This window comes from Aphanomyces astaci (assembly GCF_000520075.1).
Source record: "Aphanomyces astaci strain APO3 unplaced genomic scaffold supercont1.124, whole genome shotgun sequence".
NCBI classification, from domain to species: Eukaryota; Oomycota; class Saprolegniomycetes; order Saprolegniales; family Verrucalvaceae; genus Aphanomyces; species Aphanomyces astaci.
This window is the reverse complement of record NW_009798387.1, coordinates 36,707-56,232: the sequence shown is the minus strand read 5'-3', so window position 1 is coordinate 56,232 and position 19,526 is coordinate 36,707. Positions and strand designations below refer to the sequence as shown.

The 19,526-nt window shown below is 48.5% G+C and overlaps 5 protein-coding genes across 5 annotated transcripts; 4 read left to right on the top strand and 1 right to left on the bottom strand.

Annotated features, from left to right (window-relative positions):
• Window positions 1–1,918: 1,918 nt before the first annotated feature.
• H257_17863 (hypothetical protein) lies at window positions 1,919–4,350 on the bottom strand. Its single transcript, XM_009846815.1, has one exon. The coding sequence runs from the start codon at window positions 4,323–4,325 to the stop codon at window positions 2,061–2,063; it is 2,265 nt and encodes a 754-aa protein (XP_009845117.1). The 5' UTR covers window positions 4,326–4,350; the 3' UTR covers window positions 1,919–2,060.
• A 1,699-nt stretch (window positions 4,351–6,049) lies between these two features.
• Window positions 6,050–7,187, top strand: H257_17862 (hypothetical protein). Its single transcript, XM_009846814.1, has one exon. It carries the CDS (start codon window positions 6,140–6,142, stop codon window positions 7,157–7,159), a length of 1,020 nt encoding a protein of 339 aa, XP_009845116.1. The 5' UTR covers window positions 6,050–6,139; the 3' UTR covers window positions 7,160–7,187.
• A 973-nt stretch (window positions 7,188–8,160) lies between these two features.
• Window positions 8,161–9,625, top strand: H257_17861 (hypothetical protein). Its single transcript, XM_009846813.1, has 3 exons — window positions 8,161–8,657; window positions 8,712–9,342; window positions 9,401–9,625. The coding sequence occupies exons 1-3, from the start codon at window positions 8,209–8,211 to the stop codon at window positions 9,563–9,565; spliced, it is 1,245 nt and encodes a 414-aa protein (XP_009845115.1). The 5' UTR covers window positions 8,161–8,208; the 3' UTR covers window positions 9,566–9,625.
• Window positions 9,626–10,334: 709 nt separating this feature from the next.
• Window positions 10,335–11,111, top strand: H257_17860 (hypothetical protein; the record flags this gene model as incomplete). Its single annotated transcript, XM_009846812.1, has 1 exon — window positions 10,335–11,111. One exon carries the CDS (start codon window positions 10,335–10,337, stop codon window positions 11,109–11,111), a length of 777 nt encoding a protein of 258 aa, XP_009845114.1.
• A 669-nt stretch (window positions 11,112–11,780) lies between these two features.
• H257_17859 (hypothetical protein) lies at window positions 11,781–13,246 on the top strand. The gene is made up of 3 exons (XM_009846811.1): window positions 11,781–12,003; window positions 12,051–12,186; window positions 12,252–13,246. Exons 1-3 carry the CDS (start codon window positions 11,821–11,823, stop codon window positions 13,154–13,156), a joined length of 1,224 nt encoding a protein of 407 aa, XP_009845113.1. The 5' UTR covers window positions 11,781–11,820; the 3' UTR covers window positions 13,157–13,246.
• Window positions 13,247–19,526: the final 6,280 nt, after the last annotated feature.

Sequence of the window (19,526 nt, the reverse complement as noted above, 5' to 3'; positions counted from 1 at the left end):
AATCTGCGGCGGGTCGGCCGTGGGCTGACTGCACAGCTACGACAGAACTCGAGCACACCGTTAGGTTAACGTTATGGAAGGATGATCGTGCTCACCGATGTTCCAGCATGTGCTTGGTCCATGCCTGCGTTCTGGCGCGGCACGGTCTGTGGAATTCTGGAATGGCAATGGAAAACACGACATAGCTTTTTTAACCAAGTATTTTTAGCCAATGAAAACTACTTGGACGATTTGGAATAAAATTATTTCGACAAAGTTCAACTTGGACGATCATGAGAAATTTTGGCCTTGGTTGGACGATCCTGGGAAATACCATTGGTTGAAATACAAATACATGAGACACTGATTGACAGATGTGCTGAGGCGTAGTATATCCCACTATCCACAGCTGACGTTTTTGACGGCGACAATGAGGTCAAATCCAGACTCGTCTCAAAGAGGGCCTCGTTGAAGTACACGGACTTGCCAGCACGCAACCTCGGAGTAATGAATGTAGGTTTGACAAAAAAAAGGTACAAATTCTATATTAGCTTTAGATTGGCGAGCAATATTAATTAATTAATAAATACAGTAGTTAGTGACCAAGCCTAACGTTGGCTTCGAATGTCCGGGGGCCGTCTGCGCAAGCGCGGCCGTACGAAAGCGCGGATCCCAGCTTCTCAAGTCACCGAATGATCTATCTTTTCTTCTTTTCGGGTAGCGCAGGTAGGCCGTAGGCCGTGCCGCTCCCGGACGAGGCATGTATGCAATGACCTATTAATAGCATCATCCTAATTTACTCTCACCTGTAACATTAATATTAGGTCATATATAATATGAACTAATATAATAGTTGGATGATGTTGGGATGCTGATGGATGACGCAAAAAACTATCACAGATATTTGAAATCCATATACGTAGTAAATAATTCTGCAAGTACTACCTCCAGACGGGTGTACTCCTGTCGTTTCAAAAATGTAGGACGGAAATAGAGCTGCCAAACACAGACCTCACAAATATAATAATCATATACCCCTCCACATACGAATTGTAAGGTAATATAAAAGATCTGTTTATATTAATATTGCTCGTCGATACTGAAGCTAATACTAATTACTTACAGTTACTGTACAGTAAGTAGTATAGAATTTGTACTTCTAGGCAAACCTACATTCATTACTCCGAGGTACGGCACAAATGCTTGCTGGCAAGTCCGTGTACTTCAACGAGGCCCTTTTTTAGACTGGCCATGTTATTGCGTACTAGTATCGTCTGAGTCGTAGGCAAGCCCTCGCCTCCGAGGGACACGTTAGCGCGGCCCCAGATGTCGGCAATGTTGCGGCGATTCTTGCCAAAGATCTTTGCCACTCGTTGATAGCACCGCGCTGTAGTTTGCACGGTGCTTGGGCAACGCGCAAGAGGAGGTACTTCACAACGGCACGGCGCTGGTCCGATGTGAGTTATCGCGTGAAAACAAGAAATGCGCGTCTTGATTTGCCGCTCAAAACTTGTTCATCATTCTAGTTTTACGGTTGATTTCAGATCTATCCGTATGCTTTAGTCTTGACTTGAGTATTGAAGTTTTCATTTTTGTGTCTGAAATGTAAATCATCTCATTTTATTGTGTATCACGCCAATTGGATTGGTTGATTTCAGCACTTCACTGGATGTATTTTCAGATTTTTTAACTTGCTATATTTTTGAAAATATTCAACTTTCCCCCTTATGGCAGGAGTAAACCACTGGAGGTAGTATGTTGAAAAGGGTACAGTGCAAAAATATTGGTCTGAATGTACTAGTATGCTCTTACTACTACCCGTACAGTGCAGTACTTGACCTTGTGCCATGGCTGTGGTGACGTCGAAGTCATGGGTGTTTCGTCTTGGATGCTGCCTACAGCAACATTGCTGTCAGTATCAACAAACGGTAGGTATAATTACAAACGAGCGATTGACAACACCATAATCGAACAAACTACAGGAACGTCATTATACTAGTACTACGTAGTAATACTTGAAGTGCTGGAGTACTATAGTACGTAATTAATACTACGTGTACTAGTATTTCCTTTTGAGCTGATTACGGTTCAACGATTGCCGCGGCCACCACTTGGTCCAATACGGTGATGTAGTTGCGTGCATAATACGGCCGAAAGTGGTTGGAGTCTTTGAACACGGGCTCGCCTTCCTTCATCGACACCACTTCGCATACATCTTGAAAGCACTGGTTGTCTGCAAAGTCAATGATCGTCGCATTCGCAGCCTTGGTCGCGTCTTCAATCAAGTCCACCATCACCTTGTGTTGTTGTCGAAATGCAGCTAAACTCACTGGTGGAGTCGGCAGAACGGTGCTGCCACTGAGCATTTTCGTTGGGTTAAACATCTCTCCTTCGGGGTTGGTTGTGGCCACAAAGACCTTGATCCCTGAAGCCACAAACGCTTTGATATCGTTTTCCAGGTGATTTACCAATGCAAGGCGGTCGGCTTCGCTTTGGTTTTCGCACCCGTCTTGGTACCCCATCTTGCAGCAGGCCAAGGTGTTGCTCAGTTTCGTCGGTTCTTTTGCGCCCGCTCTCAAAAACTGCACCCAGTTGGACGAGATCAGCACTACTTTGGGCTTGTTGGCCTGGACAAACGCCACATTGGCGGCATGCCACGGAATGCAAGCCAAAGGCGGAGTGCCGTCAAATGTGCGGAACATGACTTGAGGAAATGGCTGGTTGGTTTCTTGGGCTACTTGGAATAGCTTGGCAAAGCGAGGGGCGACCATATTCGCGTGAGAATCTCCCAGTACGACCACCAGAGGCGCCGAAGTGGCGTTCCCGTTCAGAACTTTAATACCGTCGTCGTCCTCGACGGCGTTGGACACGTCGGTAAACACGTAGCCGCCGTCCCATGGGTGCCAGTCTTGGGGCGCAGCTTGAGCTGCGATCGTTGTGAGTTCCTTTTGTCGAGGGCCGCGGCTCCAGTTGGGCGTGATGCCCACCTCCACGATGAGTTCGCCTCTCTCATTGTTGTTGGCTTCGATCTTGGCCGAAATGACCGAAAACGTCGACGGGAGGAAGTACACCACCACTGCCATCGCTGAAACCAGCACCATGAGCCCAAACAGCACTGGCACAAGCCACTTCGCCTTCCGTCGCCGCAAGTTATTTTCGACCAAATACAACGTAGCGATACTGAGCACCACGGACAGAACTACCATCGAGTACGGCTGCATGTAGAACGGCGGGTCGACTGGGTGCCGAAGCTTGGCGTACACCAGGAGTGGCCAGTGCCACAGGTACAGCGCATAGCTGATTTGGCCAATGAACGTCATCGCAGAATTGCCGAGAATGTACTTGTTGATAAAAGTCGAGGGTCCGGCCAAGATCAAGCTGGCAGTGCCCAACGTAGGCAGCAGCGACCAGTAGCCAGGGAACGCCATTGATTCGTCAATGACAATGTAGCCAACTGCAATCGCAGCCAGGCCACACACTGAAAAGACAGCGGAATGGGTCGCTGGCACGTCGGTCAAGTGTCGGATGAGCTTGGAATTATCCCCAATGGCTGGTAGGTTGATGTACGCCAAAAGACCACCCACCGCCATCTGCCAGAACCGACTCAGGGGAAAGTAGAACGAGTACTTGTTCTCGCCACCGTAACCCAAGAAGAGGATGTTGCACGCGAAGCTGGCCACCATCACAGCCAATTGGCATGCCAGCGCCTTGCGGAACGACAACCGATGGATCACGGACACGAACAGTGGCCAAAAGATGTAAAACTGCTCCTCCACACCTAGGGACCACAGGTGCAGCAGCGGATTCTCCTTGACACTGGCGTCAAAGTAGCCCTGTTGGACGGTCAGTAGCTGGATGTTGGCCCCAAAGAGCGTCCCGGCCACGAGGGTGATGGCCATGGACTGGAGCGCCTTGTCCAGCAACCACAAGCAGCCCACAACCAGCGTGTACGTGAGCACGAGCAGCAGCGCCGGGAAGATGCGGCGGATGCGGCGCGAGTAAAAGTCGGCGTACGTGAACGAGCTTCTGGCGTTTTCTTTGAAGAGGATGCCCGAGATGAGGTAGCCAGAGATGACGAAGAACACGTCGACGCCTGTGAACCCGCCTTTGATCGAGTGCGGGTACGCGTGGAACAGTACCACGGGAACCACCGCGAGCGTCCGTAGCCCGTCGATGTCGGGCCGGTACTTGATCGGGTGCTTGGGTTCCGGTGGCGGTGCTGGTTCGTCTAGCACTGGAAACTTGATCGGGTCCTTGGGTTCCGGTGGCGGTGATGCTTCGCCTAGCACAGCAAAGTCGGTGTTGTCTGTTCCGTAGGTGTCGTCGGTGCTCGACTTGATGCTCATGGCTTGGTTAATGCGAAGAATCGGATTGTCGACATTGAAATATTTTTTTGGATTCTAGCCTTTGGGACCATATGAACTTAAGAGAAAGCCGTCAACAGAACCATTTGGATTGGCTCAAATGTACTCCGGAGTAAAGAATTGGGGATTTCGTCAACATGTGTCAAATCAAGCAGTGCATCTTGGTTGTTTCGGGAATGTTGTTCAGGTAAAAAGAACTGTAAGACAGTCAGGAATTATGAATGTTGGTCACCAATTTATATGATTTAAAGTATGAGAACTTTGCGAGCGACTTCTGTGAAGGTTCCAGTGTATTTTTCCCTCGCTGACATATGAATTGACAGGACTTGGCGCGCTTGTTCATATGGACCAATGAAACACGTGAAATTCAACGAAGGGCGACAGACAAGTTTGAAAATCACTTGCAAATATAATGGCGAGTCATTTCCCCCCTCCCCAAGACTACGCAAGTATTTTGGGACGGAGGGAGTACCAGTATTGAGAATTTTGAAGCATCTTCGACCATGTACAACCAAAATGTAGATCGTTAAATTTGTATACCATACATTGAATAAGCTTACAAATCTGACACAAATCAATTCTCGAATCAGCTCCAAATTTGAGCAAAGGACAATCAATACATGGATGGCTTCAAAGAATTCACACGGATCCTGGTTTAGAAGGACTTGATGACTGACTGCACCGCATCACGGAATCGAAATGGCTATCTTCACTCTGAAATCAAACGAAGGTTCGTTGAAATACAGTATTTTCCATCCATGGTCACAGGAGACTGTAGAAAGTTAACTATTATAACGTTAACTTTAGTAGAAGTTCATGGGTTCTGCCTATCTTTCGACCTGTTTCGCTGATGTTGGGCGCCCATGTTGGCATCGAATTCGCTGCGTGGTGATCAATCAGTGAGATACTGTAGACACTGCCGCCGCAGTAAAGGTGCGCAATATGGAACATACTACTGGTAAGCTTATTCCAATTCCAAAGTCAGCCATAAAATAGCACTGGACGTAGATCCTCGACATGCCATTGGTCGCTGCCTTTGACTGGCTGGCAGGCGTGTTTAAAATATAATAAACCTGAAACGGATCATTGGCGATGTTGTATTGTGAATGTAACAATCGATATGTTATTATCAGCCATCAATTAACGTCAACGTCCTTTGGTGATTGCAAACAGATACGCCACATAACTGTAAAGTACAGTATACTACTGACGTTAGTGCTATCGTTAACCATAGTCTAAAGTTGTATGTATGTATTATCGGTAGAACGTCGCCCTTCCAGGTCCCACCCAGCCTATGATATCAAGCCAACGTTTGCGGTTGTGGTGAGCCAAATTGCGTTGTCAAAGTACCAGCAATACATCTGATGCGATCACATGGATAGATCCACAATGGGCAACTAACTATAAGTCACGAAATGTGCGGTAAGCTGTAGTCGAGGACGTCCAGATGGTGTGGTTTGCCCTCCAAATGTTATATAAAGAGGGTAAAATTATAAAACTTATAACAAAAAGTCCGTTATACGCGACAATCAATTTTGGCAGCCATTACTGCGGATGCATCCTAATAAACGCTCTTTTCTGGCCTTTAACGTGTCTTAAAACCCAGGTATTTCGCCCAGTTTGAAGGTATAAAACGCGTCAAAGAAGCACGTTTAAACATATAGACGGCCCCGACCAATCACATGCCGTCGTAGATTTCAGTGGGTGTTTGACTTCACAATCGAAATCCAATCTTGTCGGCCAAGGCTCCCACAGCCGCCTGCCTTTCCGTCCTCGCGCCTCCATCGTCCTTCATCATGGCTGCTACGTCCGACATTGTATTGCGATCCTTCGATTTACTCGGATGTGTGTTCGATTACCAACGAGGGCTGCATCAAGACATGCTCCCGTTCCAACACGTCATGCCCGCGCTTACCGCGATCTCCGACGGGCAGTTCTCCATCCAAGAGCAGGATTTCGAAACCCTGCATGCTGTTCTCGCCCCATGGTACAAGACGCACGACATTTCACGACTCGCCAAGCTCTGGGTCGACCTGCCGCTGTTGCAGGAGTCCATTGTGATCCACGCGTGTCTCTACGGCCACGTCGACGTCCTCGCCTTCCTTTTCTCTCGTTCTTTGATGTTGTCGGATCGATGGAGCACCAAGATGGCTATGGATGTTGCCGCGCGCAGTGGACACGTCGACGTGCTGGCCTTTCTCCATGCCCATCTCCCCACCGATGCTCATTGCACCGTAAAGGCGATGAATTGGGCGGCCAAGTTCAACCACCTCCACGTGTTGAAGTGGCTGCACGTCCACACGTCGGCCGGTGCTACCTTCATGGCTATGAATTACGCGGCGGAGGGCGGTCATTTGGAGGTCGTACAGTGGTTGCATACCCATCGGAACGACGGCTGCACCTCCGACGCGATGGACGACGCGGCGTTGAATGGACATTTGAAAGTGGTGCAATTCCTGCATGAACACCGGACCGAAGGATGCACGTCCGACGCGATGGACGGCGCCGCCGCGGAAGGCCAGCTGGAAGTGGTCGAGTGGCTGCATGCGAATCGCAGCGAAGGGTGCACGGAAGACGCAATGGACGAGGCGAGCGAAGGAGGGCATTTGAAAATTGTGCAATTCCTGCACCAACATCGGTCCGAAGGATGCACGGAAGCGGCGCTGACGGAGGCGGCGAAGGAAGGACATTTGGAAGTGGTGAAGTTTCTACTGGATCACCGTGACGAGTGCGACGTGGACGAAGCCATGGAATTCGCCAAGAAGGCCGGGCGACGACACGTGGTGGCGTACCTGAGGGAACAAATGGCGACGTAATAGTAATATATATTCGAGGATGGATTGATTTTTCGTGTATTGGTGTTAATATCCTACGATTAAGCATGCAATTTTTCAACGTATGATATTACAGGTACTGGTATAGCTGTTGAACTAACATTGTAGTATTCGAATAGCGACTTGCAACTTGTCTGGTTGTACCTGTCACTGCAATCGTACCCGTCCTTTGCGTCAGCTTAACTATTTACTAGTACTACTAGTACTGTACTAGTAGTACTGAAATGTCCATTGTATTTTATCTATTAGTATTGAAACTATTAATACCTCTGTAGGTACTATTAAGTGCAGGTGGTAACAAAAATTAGTGTTCCAGTTATCTGATTGGCCTAAAACTTAGTGGATCGTGTTCGTTTCATTGAGGCGATTCTCATCATATTTTTTGTTGAATTATATGACCACATTCGCACTAGCTGCGTCGCTCCTTCTGCTCGGAGTACAAATTCCAAATCAAATTTGACGAACGACAAGCGCATGGCACTTCAGCAAGTAAACACAAATGGGGCACATTGCTGTTGACGATGCCTTGTTAGTTCAAGCGGCAACTGAGGGTGGTTGGAACATCCAACCAGGTCTAGACCTGGGCTTCTTCAACTCTATTCAGTCACTGTAGCAGCAAATGGAATGTCGGTCCATGGAGGACCTGTCAAGGGATCGTTCAAGTGCCTGCCATCATTGACTTTGGAGAAGACGTTTCGAACCTGGCGACGGTTAATGCATGCGATTGTTGGGGTCAATGGCGGGAACAGCTACAAGATCCCTCGGAGCAATAATGTGGCTGAGGATGACGCGATTGCATTGGAATTGATGGATACGCGTCTGTGACTGATGGTAGTGTAAACTTTTTTACTACAGATTCGAAGAAGTTGGTTTTTGTATTTCATTGAATGTTTGCCTAACCAGAGGTATTAATTAGTAGTACCATGTTAATGGACATCTCAGCCGCGTGATAACATAACCCGTTTCAAAGTCAAAACTTTGGGTTTATAAATACACTACTTAGTGTACGTTGGTGAGGAGCGAGCAATACGATGGAGGAGGAGTCGTCGACGTCTCTTCTGGACCTCCGCATCGAAGAGTGCCCTTCTTCGCTACTCTCTCGGACGAAGTCCCATCGGCCGGCGGCAGACAAACCTCCTCCCATGTCCTCCACTCGTGGCAGCACCGCCGCCACATTAAAACTACCCGTGAAGTCATCTCCGTCGAAAACCAGTACCTCCCGCAACGTCCTGGACGAAAAGGGTCGTCTCATGCTACAAGTGCTGCAAGACTATGGCCCATATACCCCGCAGAAGGACTACAGCTGTCGGTCCCTTCCAAAGCCCCGGCAAGACGACTTTATCCTCCGTCATAACGCCCAAAACATCCACGACTTCAAAAAGGAATACTCCAAGCGGTTTGGTACACTAAACCGCCGGCCACCGCAGTTTCACGCGCATCAGTACCGCGTGGCCGTAGCCACGCACCACGAGTCCCTCTGGTCTGTTCGTTGAACGTGCGATAGTTTTCAACCAAATGGCATATATCATTTTAGGAAGGAAACCGACGAAAAGGCAGTATGGACGCTCACAGATCGAGGCCACCATACCCTTGTCCAGGGCAACTCGACGTCGATGCCCCGAGCTACGATCACATTGCCCGCCCTTTCCCAGCGCAAACTTGTGAGTCCGTTCAAAGACAAGGCGGCGGTGGGCCATCATGTCGACCTGTTTGAAGACACGTCGTACGCAGCACTTGTTCGGCAGCAGCTGTACTCGCCAAGACCCGTGGCCACACACTCATTTGCCAAGGCTAGGATCCCCAAGTACGCCGTTGCTCAGCAACTCACACGGCGCCCCAGCACATCCGACGGCCTCACGCTGTTGGCATCTCCGCCCCACTCGCCCCAATCACGACCGTACTCGTCCGACTACAAACATACGCTGCATTGGCCATACTCGCCGTCAAGTACCCCCAAACAACCCCCCAAGTCCCCGTCGGTTCAAAATACTTTTCCTACGTCGGTGGTTGAAATCGAACCAAGTATTGTCAACTTTCATATGGTCACTGCCAACCACACGTACCACTTTCCTGTCAAAGTACACAACCTCGGCACCAAGCAAGAACGATTTCGTATTCGAGCACTTCGTGTTAACAGTGGAGGCGTGGACTGTCCCTATGCTGTGGTACGTAGGTCAACTAGCCAGATATTTGAATGATGTTAGTTGGATTTGTTATTTGTAGGCCCAGTACGACAAGGAAAAGGCCAAGGTAGCCCCAGGCCTCCGAGCCACGGTCACCCTCGTCGTCACTTTTACCACCCCAGGGGCGATTCAAGGCGTGCTGGAAGTGGAAACCCCCAGCGGCAAAGGAGGCGTCGCTCTCATCGGCACAGTGGCTGCCACTTAACGCACTTCTTAACCTCAAAGTTGTCCTTATCAACTTTTACCAAGCATTATTGCTTACAAACACCAACGTTGACGTAAATTCTCAGCAGTGTTTCAAGGTGCGGCATCATCACCGTGGGCTGACGTTATCGTGGTTGGTAGCGCGGCCACGACATCCATAAGTCGATTGGATCCATGGGGGTCGTTCTTGATTCGCTACCGATTGCACGTGTTGTCCAATCAAAAAGAACGAGTTCAATCAGGAATACCCACTACATAACCAGAAATCAGGCCGCACAAAACAGTTTTCAAAGAGTTTGAATTGGAGCAATTCCCCGACTAAAACCGTTCTAACGTTACTGTTGTTATGACTTTCACAGTCAATGAGGTAATTATGCCATCCGGATACACTTTACTTAACCCTGTAACCTGAGATTCCATCCTACCCCCGATGAGTACATATAGCGCTAAATCCCCACGGTTAACTACTGCATCACAGTGGTTACCTATCGCTAACCACTGAGGGGCACTTAACCCCTAGTAAGTGGTGAGGTGATCATAGTATACTCAAATCCATATAAATGACAATTTCAAAGAAATCACACAGTGGAACTGTTTTAATAGGGGAATTGTACATTTGAATTGGGTCAAACTACCAACAACACCCAACGTGCCATGTGTCATCCGCACATGGTCTACTACTGTACAACTGTATGCATGATCCCGACCATTATCTTGTCCTGCCCCCACATTGGCTGCATATCTAACGTTATTCTATCAATCGTCCAGCCATGGTCAGCCCCCTCCAGGTCATTGCCGCGGCCTCTTCCGTCGCTGCTACCACCGCTAGCCCCTTGGATGGCCGCATCATCAACGGCACGGTGGCCCCCATCGGCAAGCACCTGTTCGTGACGGGGCTTCGGGCGACAGAAGTCGGCCAGTCAATTTGCGGGGCGGCGCTGATCGCGCCCAAGGTGCTGCTCACTTCCGCGAGCTGCCTCAAGTCTTACTTTGCGTTTGCGTCGGTGGGGTCGCACTACCTCCAGGGCAACGTAGATGGCGAGCGTGTTAAAATCGTCAAGAAGACGGCGCACCCTCAGTTCAACGCGACCTCGTTCGAGTACGACTTTGCGATTTTCGAGCTCGAAACTGCAGTGAAGTTCGCCGCCCCTGTTAAAGTCGCGTTCGACGACGACGAGTACGCCCCCCCCAACACCATTGCATGGGTGCGCGGGTGGGGCCTCAATGCGACCAACTCGAACCAGTTCTCCCAAGTACTGCTGCAAGCCGACGTTCCTATTTGGGACCAAGCGGCGTGCGCGGCGGCTGTGAAGCCGTTCAGGGCGCTTCGACAGTCAATGCTTTGCGCCGGGGGGGATAGCAAGGACTGGTGCTTTGGGGATAATGGGGGCCCTCTGACTGTGTGGAAAGGAGCGGACGAGTTTGTCGTGGGGCTGGCCAGCTGGGGGCCTCCGTGCGCGTCCAAGAACATCCCGGGGGTATATGCCCGGGTGTCTGCCGCGCGCAGCTTCATCGAACCATTCTTGCCGGCCAAACCCGGCTGTTAACATGTCCATGTTAGAGTCCTTGTACGCGAGATTACCATTGAATCAAGCGATGCTTTTGACGCATTACCGTTGTAGAATAATCTTTCGCAGTACAGTTATACAAATACATGGGAAGAAAGCTCTATCCAATTTCTTCAACTGGACCGCAAATTCGAGTGTAGTTACATTAATGTGTGGGTTGCATTACTGTAGTATTCTTTCCGCATGCATGGCAATGTGTAATACGAGCCTCCGATTGGCTGAAAAGTCAAATATTCACTTCGCAAAAGTATCTATTGTTTGAAGCAACTGATATTGGAGATTCGGTACTAATGGTCAATCCAAAGATTCTCTTCGTTCGATTTTCTACCTGCAAGGGTGAAATGGATATTAGCCAATCAGATGTCTCACTGAGGTTTGTAAATTTGAAGAATTTTGCGTTGGGTTTCTTTGAGAACCATTGGACAACTATGATTGGTTCGTTTTGATGTATGTGTGATCCCATTGGCCATTTAAAATACAGAAGGTGTTTTTTACAAGTAATAGTGGTAAGGTATCAAACTTCAACCTGTGGTACTTTTAAGTTCCATACAAACATCAAGATAAAGCAATATCATCTTTAAAGATCAGGATATTAATACAGAGGGAATTAATTATTACGGTATGGACATCACATTCATTCCGCCAATCAAAACCACCCAAATACCGCATTCCACAAGGTGCCGCCATCATGATCGCCAACTTGGGACTTCCTCCGAAGCGCAGTCCGCTCGATCGATCATACTCGAGTCCCGAGGTCCAAGTGACGTCTCTCCAACCCACGCAGCGGTGTCCGCGCTTCTCCCATCGCTCGTCGACGCTCCCGCCGTCGTCGCCTGTCCACGACCCTCCCGTGGATGTGTTCTTAGGCGGGGTACCTTGCTCCATCACATGCCAATCCTCATGTCGATTCACGCGTAGAGCTGCAACCCGACGACGTGGCGCCGCGATGTGGCCATTCCCCGTCTCGATGCGGCCGGCATTTCGTTCTACAACCCGCAGGTGGACGAGTGGTACGAAGACCTCATTGCCGTGGAATCTCGCGCCAAAGACACAGGTATGCATACATACATCTATCTCCACCTCTCAACTCCCCATTCCTTACGATGTATCCTCATCTAGCGTCCGTGGTTCTATTCGTCATCGACAACTGCACACGGGCAATCGTGAGCATGAACGAAGCCGCCGAGTTCATGTGTTGCGGTCGGACCGTGCTGCTCGTCGTCGAGGACATGCCATTGCACGAGCAAGTGCTCCTCGAAGGCACGTGCTTGTCGTCGCTCGAGATCGCCGACTTGAACGACGCGCGCGCATGTTTACGGCATTTCTCCATGGAGTACCCGCACACGACGCTGTGTTCGTCCGTAGAGGCGGCCGTGGACATTCTATCGGCGCACCTGGCTTCCTCTTCCAGGTTGGACCCCCGCCGTTCATTCTCACTTCGGTCGGCGCGGCTGCGCAAGCGGTCTTCCGTGGTGCTTAGCCGCATGAAGAAGAAGACGCCGCCGAACGCCTTTCAACGATCGAGTTCGTCCAGCTCTGTCATCGAGTACGACGGCGGTAGCAGTTCCGACATCGACCACACGATTGAGCTCGTGTACTTGGGCGGGAACGTCACCAACACCAACTGGCGCGCGACTCTGGCCATCCCGCGCCTCCAAATGGCGGGGCTGCCGTACTACAGTCCCTTGGGCGACTGCTCTAAGATGGACTCACTCATGAAGGTCAAGGCAGGTCTTGTGCTTATGGTCATTCCCAACACATGCAGAAGCATCGCCGCCATGATCGATACGATCGCGCTCGTATGCAGTGGACGCGCCGTGATTCTGGTCATCGAGCCCATGATTGAAGGGCTCGTGGTGGTGGAGGATGGCCGTGCCGTGACCGGCCGCGAGTTTAAAGACCTCGTCCGCGCCAGAATGTACCTCGAGGAAACAGCTTCGAGACATGACATTTGCACATTTGAGTCGGTAGCAGATGCCGTGGACGCCATCGTCGCCAAAGCAGCAGCTGCGAGTAGAAAGTAAAGGGAGTAAGTAGGCAACGTTAGATCAGTACTAGTACAAAGCCAGTTGTTGCAGTGATCAAGTTCACTGTGGTGCAAACTTTGAAGGGCTATTATTGGCGGAACATGGCCGCCAAAATAGCGAAAAACCTCCAATGAATACCAAGGAGGTCGATCGCACTAGCTTGGTCCTACCTGATAGATACAGTAGGAGCTCAAAACTTGGTGATCATGACTGAGTGGGCGGACGGCATCGAGTGGTTGAACTTGGGCAGCAAAGTGCTAAGTCTGTTCTCCCCCCTAAAGCCATGAAGCAGCTGTCGTTGGATGGATTCCAACTGCTCGTTCGGATCTGCAAGCATGGCAGCAGTGGTTCGTGGCCGATCCTGGCGCAGGATCAGTTTGTGTCTCAAGTACAGTGACATGATTCGACTCGATCTCGAAGAACTAACTCCTCAGAGCGTCTGACCTCGGCAATGACATTCACCAAGTACCTATCGTACCACCAGTTTGAAGTGGCTATTCTGGGTTACCAAGTCGAACGCTCGTCTACTCCAAGAGGTTGGCCATAGGAAGCGACTAGATTAAGAAATTTGTAAGTGAACAAGAGACAAGAGGTGTATTGTAATTCAATATGTTGTATGGAGCGTAGCGACCACCCCCACAGGGCAGATTTGTGGACGTTAAAGCTGTTTTGCGAGAGAAATGAGGGGTTTCGGGGTTTCAGATACAGTGTAGTGGGACGGGTGCAACGTGGCGTCGGCTACGTTTTGGCCTGGCTTTGGAACAACTCCAGACTGCTCTTGACCAGGATTTGTACCGTTACAATTGTATCTTGAACTTTGACCAATCAAAACGGATGAATTTGTCGTATTTCCACTATTATCCATATATATAGATATTAATAGTACTGTAATATCGTTTTGATGTGTTATTTTAAAAAATTCTATTCACGCCATGATAATAATCATGAAAGGGTGAAGAAAAATGCGCTTCCATGGAGCACGGGTGACGACCAAATCACCATCGAAGATGCAACGACCAAGCTTTCTGTCAACAATCAGGTGAAGTAGGTAAACTAATCCGATATTGTGCTTTCGAGTGCAATTTCGTGGTGTGGCGTGGTTTCTCGTTGGAATTTAAATCGATTTGATTGGCTACTTCAGATGAGCTCAAAATTATTATCCAATCAAAACCTTCTAAATTAAATTCAACCAATCAGATCGATTGTGGATCGGTTTGGTCGGCGTGATTTGATTGCACCCCCTCCCCAAATGTGTATCAAATCGACAATAATACAACAGTGCGATTATAGGAACCAGCTCCATCCAGTTCGTTCTTATATGACCATTTTCTCTCACCCTCCAGTAGCCCAAATTATCGAAATATAATTCATGAAGCGTTTTTTAGATGATATTTGTGATTTGTATGCAATAATGATACCGTGGATTAGAAAGAAACGACTTTCTGGGTGGATCAACAGTATTTCCTGAACGATTGGAGATACGTTGGGCTTAGTATTAATATTGATTGAATTATAATACTCAATGTATTAATGTATATTTTGAATTTCATCCATGATTATATTTGAATGGTGCACAACTTCCTAGAGAATTAAATTTCACCAAAATATAAATGAGCGAAGTATTTACAGAAAGGAGAAGTATATCAACCAATCAGAACTCCAGCGCGATTCAATTTTGATTCGACAAACCACGAGAATTTTGCAGAATTCACACTTTCACACTAGCAGTAAAATAACGTGGCGGAACTAACGTTAAGCAAACTTTGTGACTCCCATAACTTTTGCCCTAGGAGGTGTTTTCTGAAACTCAATATATATTTGAATTGAGGAGTTTAACCTATAGTCCATGAGTGGTTTTATTTTGCCTGAAAAAGTACGCTATTCACTGTCAATGAGGTTTGAAATGAAATTTCGGCGCGAATAGGAAGGAATTTTATTAGCCAGTATTTTTATGACACCTACTAGTATACTAGTATTATACTTGCAACTTACAATAAAATAAATCATTGTGTGAAATTTGACAATTAAATTATGGTATTTGTTACTACTACTACATACATAGTACTAGTAACCCATGAGCGCCGTGGCAGCGGCCTGGCAAAGCCAACAAAGCGAAGGTCGACGACCAAAGCTGATCGCAACAAGAGTATCCCTACGGGTTCGCGAATGGTTGTCTCCTACAAAGTACGCCGTGTTGCATGGGGCATCTACTTTTCTACTTTATCGACGCACCACCATCGTCCGAGTGGACTGAACGACTTGGCACTGTGTACACCATCATGCAGCAGTTAAAGATGCCCAGAGGGTTAAGGTACTCTGTCCTTAATGTGCTTGAAGACGCACGTGACCGTTGCAAGCAAGGCGTGGATTACGACGGTAGAGGTGCCCAGTACGGTGGATTGAACAAGATGATCGCATTGCACACATGCGAGAGCCAAATCGTTGCTGACTGCATGGAACTTGGCATGGGGTTGACCTAAACGACGCACATGGCCAACGAGTATCGAGCTGTTTACGACCGTGTGCATGTTGGCCGTAATGCTGTGTACAGCAATTAACTCCGTTTGAAACCAGTTGTCACCCCTATGTACCGGCGTTTCTCTCGAAACGAATTGCGGCAATGGGACGAAGACGGGACGCTAGCCCCCTAGAAGTCGTATTTAAACGCGAAGTACACCTATCTGACGTGCTTCTCGTTTGGGTGTTGTGTTGTGGACAACGTTGGGACACAAGAAGGTCGCCGATGTGCGCCCTTTGTGTACACAGGGAAGTGGGCCCGGACGATTGACGAGATCGATGTCCTGGTTGCCCTTGAAGTTCGCCGAGTAAAGGATTTACCCGGAAACAACGCTTCGTGGGTTACTGGGCATCGAACAATCGAAGATGGTAACTTCTATTAATAAATACATTATTGTTAATTCTGACACTCAATAGTAATTTGTTTGAATTTCTCAATACTATTTTATTGGAATTATTCAAGAGAATTTTGCTGGAATTTCTCAGTAGTATTTTTATTGGAATTAATCTTGGTGATTGTGTCACACGACTTCGCGGAATTGGAACGCAGTTACAAGTGCAACTGAGTAAGTTCTAAGTCAAGACGGTTGGCGACATTTCAAACTTGACAAACGAAGAGATCCACGCCGTAAGTGCACGTGTTAAAGGTAAATATGAAGCCTATAATTCGCAAGCAACTCGTGTTAATGTGTGGAAGGTATTTCCTAAAAAAATCTGATGTTTTTGCGGGATACTACAAAAGATCCTCGTCCTGGGATGTAGCTGCGTTGGTCAACCACAAAAAAGACTCCAATCCGTACGAATCCCTATTTGGAACAACGTGGAAGGCAACGAACATGAAGTCGACGTCGCTCAACTCCAGCGTCTGTGTGACAAACTTGGTCCAGCACATCATCGATACGTCGGCAGCAGTGGTGAAAAACACCAAACATGCAAACGACTGGGTATTCATGTATGGCGCCCTATCTCAAATGACTTGCAAGTCAACGATCAAATGGATGAAGGACAAAGGATACATCGGGTGTTGGGTACTGCCAGAATTAGAGCTCAATCGAGGCTCGCGATTTGCTGGTTGCCCGGTGGGGAATAGTCCGGAGCTGATGCCATGCGACTGCTCCTTGAACTAGGATGTTGACGATTGCTTCCACCGCCACCGGTCTGCAACTTTGGGGCTTTCACGCGATGATCCTAGAAGTTTTGTCCATCCACTCCAAAACGATTGGAAAGCGCTTTCCTTCGTTTGATGGATCCAATGAATGGGGTGCACCATGGCAGCGCTACAAGCACACGCGTCATTCAAGATCTGATGATGTGTTTGACAACTCACGTGCTTGAGGTCATTGCTGCCGATGCAGCAATCGTCCCTGGCCTTGGAAGCCGGAGTGGCTGCCGATGTGATGGAGGGATTGAGCGCCTCGGCGGGTACAGGGTGAAGGCGCCGAGCAGCCAAGGCCATTGGTACCACGCCGACGCGATGGACGCATCAGTGAGTGTCGTTGTGGGCTCTTCCCTCGGATAGCTGGTGGATGTTGTCCATGCTTTGTTTTGGTAATGACAGCCTGGTCGCGCTAATGCTGTAACGTTACTGGAATAAAATCACCTCAAATTTGAATGCAATTTTTTTTCCGAAATTGGAAAAAGTTCGACGCTGCCAGGGGCTTGAACCCCTGGCACTTCCTCAATTATCTTGGATGCCATCGAACTACTACCTCTGTCCGAAAGTAGTTGCAACATTTGAGATTGTTGAATTCCGAAAATGGTTGCAACAAATTTCGCGAGTAATTCACCTGGAACATGTTGAATAGTATTTCAACGATTTCGACGTGGTACGAATTGCTCATATGACTGTTGTTACCCAAATCTAAAGGAATCACTCATGGGTGCAGATAATGTGAAAATACCGGACAAAATGTACGATACTACGGATAAACCGGATAAGGGTGGAACCCAATTCCGGATAGAATTGTTACATCCAAAGTATATAGGATAAAGTATCAAACTTTGCCGCACTCCGGATAAATACGTTACATCGTGGATATCGTGGATAAAGTAATAAACTTGGATTCTTGATTTACTCTTTCGATTGAGGGTACTCTGGGACGGTATTAGTTTATTCGTATTCACCTTAAACTCCTCTATCAAAGCATACCTTTAGTTTTCGATATTTTGATAATCTTGACTCTCATTATTAAATTATTCTGAATGTTGCAACTACTTCCGGACAGAGGTAGTAACCGTTGCGTCACTGCATCAAACGCTTTCTTTATTCTCTATCATATTGATTTGAGTATTGAGCCATTTTAATAACTCAGTTCCGCGACATTCACATAATAATACGTTGAATTCCATGGTGGGTTCATGAATCGTCTCTTGCGAAGGTAGTGGTCAGTCTAGATTCTACATGCAGCATTTGTGGTGACAGTCGAAGAGATTAAACAAAACGCATCCAAATCGGCCCACTAGAAAAGCTCTTTGCATTAGTCTGGCCCAAACGGACAGTACTGGCGTACGCAATATCCAATTTCTACCAAGCTCGAAGCAATCGGTATCCTCGAGTCTATGTCCTGTCGCGTGGTGGCGAGAGTACTGAAAGTCTCTCGGCGCACCGTTCGCTGCTGGCAGGCCTAGCGCTTCGAGCTACTGGCGTGCGACGGCAACAAGAAAAACAATAAGCTCGAGCCAGGTCGCCGCTACGAAGAATTCCCTGACCCTCCTGGTTTAGTTGCATTCATAACTCATGTTCGCGATAATGAACGTGCTTTGACCACCAGTGGTTTCTCTACTACCTCGCAACTAAAAAGCCGGATGCTGCCTACAACTCACTGCTCAAGCTACTGCAGCGATTTTGCAAGCGCCACGGCTTCTCCCGTCAACTGCCCACGATGAACAAGCTCAAGCAAACCGTGCTAGCTGAGGTTGCTGCAGAATTCGCTGGTGATTTCTATCACGAGTATGCCTCCTACTCCAAGTACTGCGTGTTCAACGTGGATGAGACCGGCATGTACTACGACTTACGTCCCAGAATTCGCTGGTGATTTCCATCACGAGTATGCCTCCTACTCCAAGTGCTGCGTGTTCAACGTGGATGAGACCGGCATGTACTACGACTTGCGTCCCAGCTACATCTGGGCTGTTCGTGGCGGAAGCTCCAAGATCTCCGCTGGTGAGAAACACTCGATGCGTATGACGGCAGTCCTGACTGTGCGAGCTGACGGAACAAAACTGCCGCTGATGTTCATTATGCGTGGCACACCTGGTGGTTGGATCGAGTCCTCGGAGTTCCCAACTTTTCCAAGCGAACACTACTACGCTGTTGAAACCAAGGCCTGGATGGATGGACGTGTTTGGGCTCAGTACCTGCGGAAGTTGCTGGGGGAGAGCATCAAAGAGCCATCCGTTGTTCTCATGGACAACTTTGAGTGCCACGTCTCTGCGGCATCGTACAAGATCATGTACGAGGAATTGGGTACGCACCTCTGCCCCCAACTCCACGTCCGTGTGCCAGCCGCTCGACGTGGGAGTCATGGCGCCTTTCAAGCGCAACCTCCGCAACTTGTGGCTCCTGGAGGAGCAGATTATTGGCGACGACGAATATCCGTACTCACTCACCGCTCAGCAAAAGTGCATGGCCATGGTGCAGCGTGCCATCTCTGCGTGGAATATGGTCTCTGAAGACGTGGTTCGTCGAAGCTTCGATAAGGCCATTCCAACACCTGAGTCAAAATGCGTTCTCAAGGATTGTCGTTATTTCATCGCACTTTGGTCGTCTTTTCTGCTTGCACATGATTGGCTAGAAATGGTTTTGTCGTGTTTGGGTGCATCGTGTTTTGAGGTTTTCAGCGCACACGGA

Coding starts and splice junctions, on each gene's coding strand:
- H257_17863 (XM_009846815.1), bottom strand. CDS start 4,325: ATGAGCATCAAGTCGAGCACCGACGACACCTACGGAACAGACAACACC.
- H257_17862 (XM_009846814.1), top strand. CDS start 6,140: ATGGCTGCTACGTCCGACATTGTATTGCGATCCTTCGATTTACTCGGA.
- H257_17861 (XM_009846813.1), top strand. CDS start 8,209: ATGGAGGAGGAGTCGTCGACGTCTCTTCTGGACCTCCGCATCGAAGAG. Junction 8,658..8,711: donor ACGCACCACGAGTCCCTCTG/GTCTGTTCGTTG, acceptor ATATCATTTTAG/GAAGGAAACCGACGAAAAGG. Junction 9,343..9,400: donor TGGACTGTCCCTATGCTGTG/GTACGTAGGTCA, acceptor TGTTATTTGTAG/GCCCAGTACGACAAGGAAAA.
- H257_17859 (XM_009846811.1), top strand. CDS start 11,821: ATGATCGCCAACTTGGGACTTCCTCCGAAGCGCAGTCCGCTCGATCGA. Junction 12,004..12,050: donor TGGATGTGTTCTTAGGCGGG/GTACCTTGCTCC, acceptor ATTCACGCGTAG/AGCTGCAACCCGACGACGTG. Junction 12,187..12,251: donor ATCTCGCGCCAAAGACACAG/GTATGCATACAT, acceptor ATCCTCATCTAG/CGTCCGTGGTTCTATTCGTC.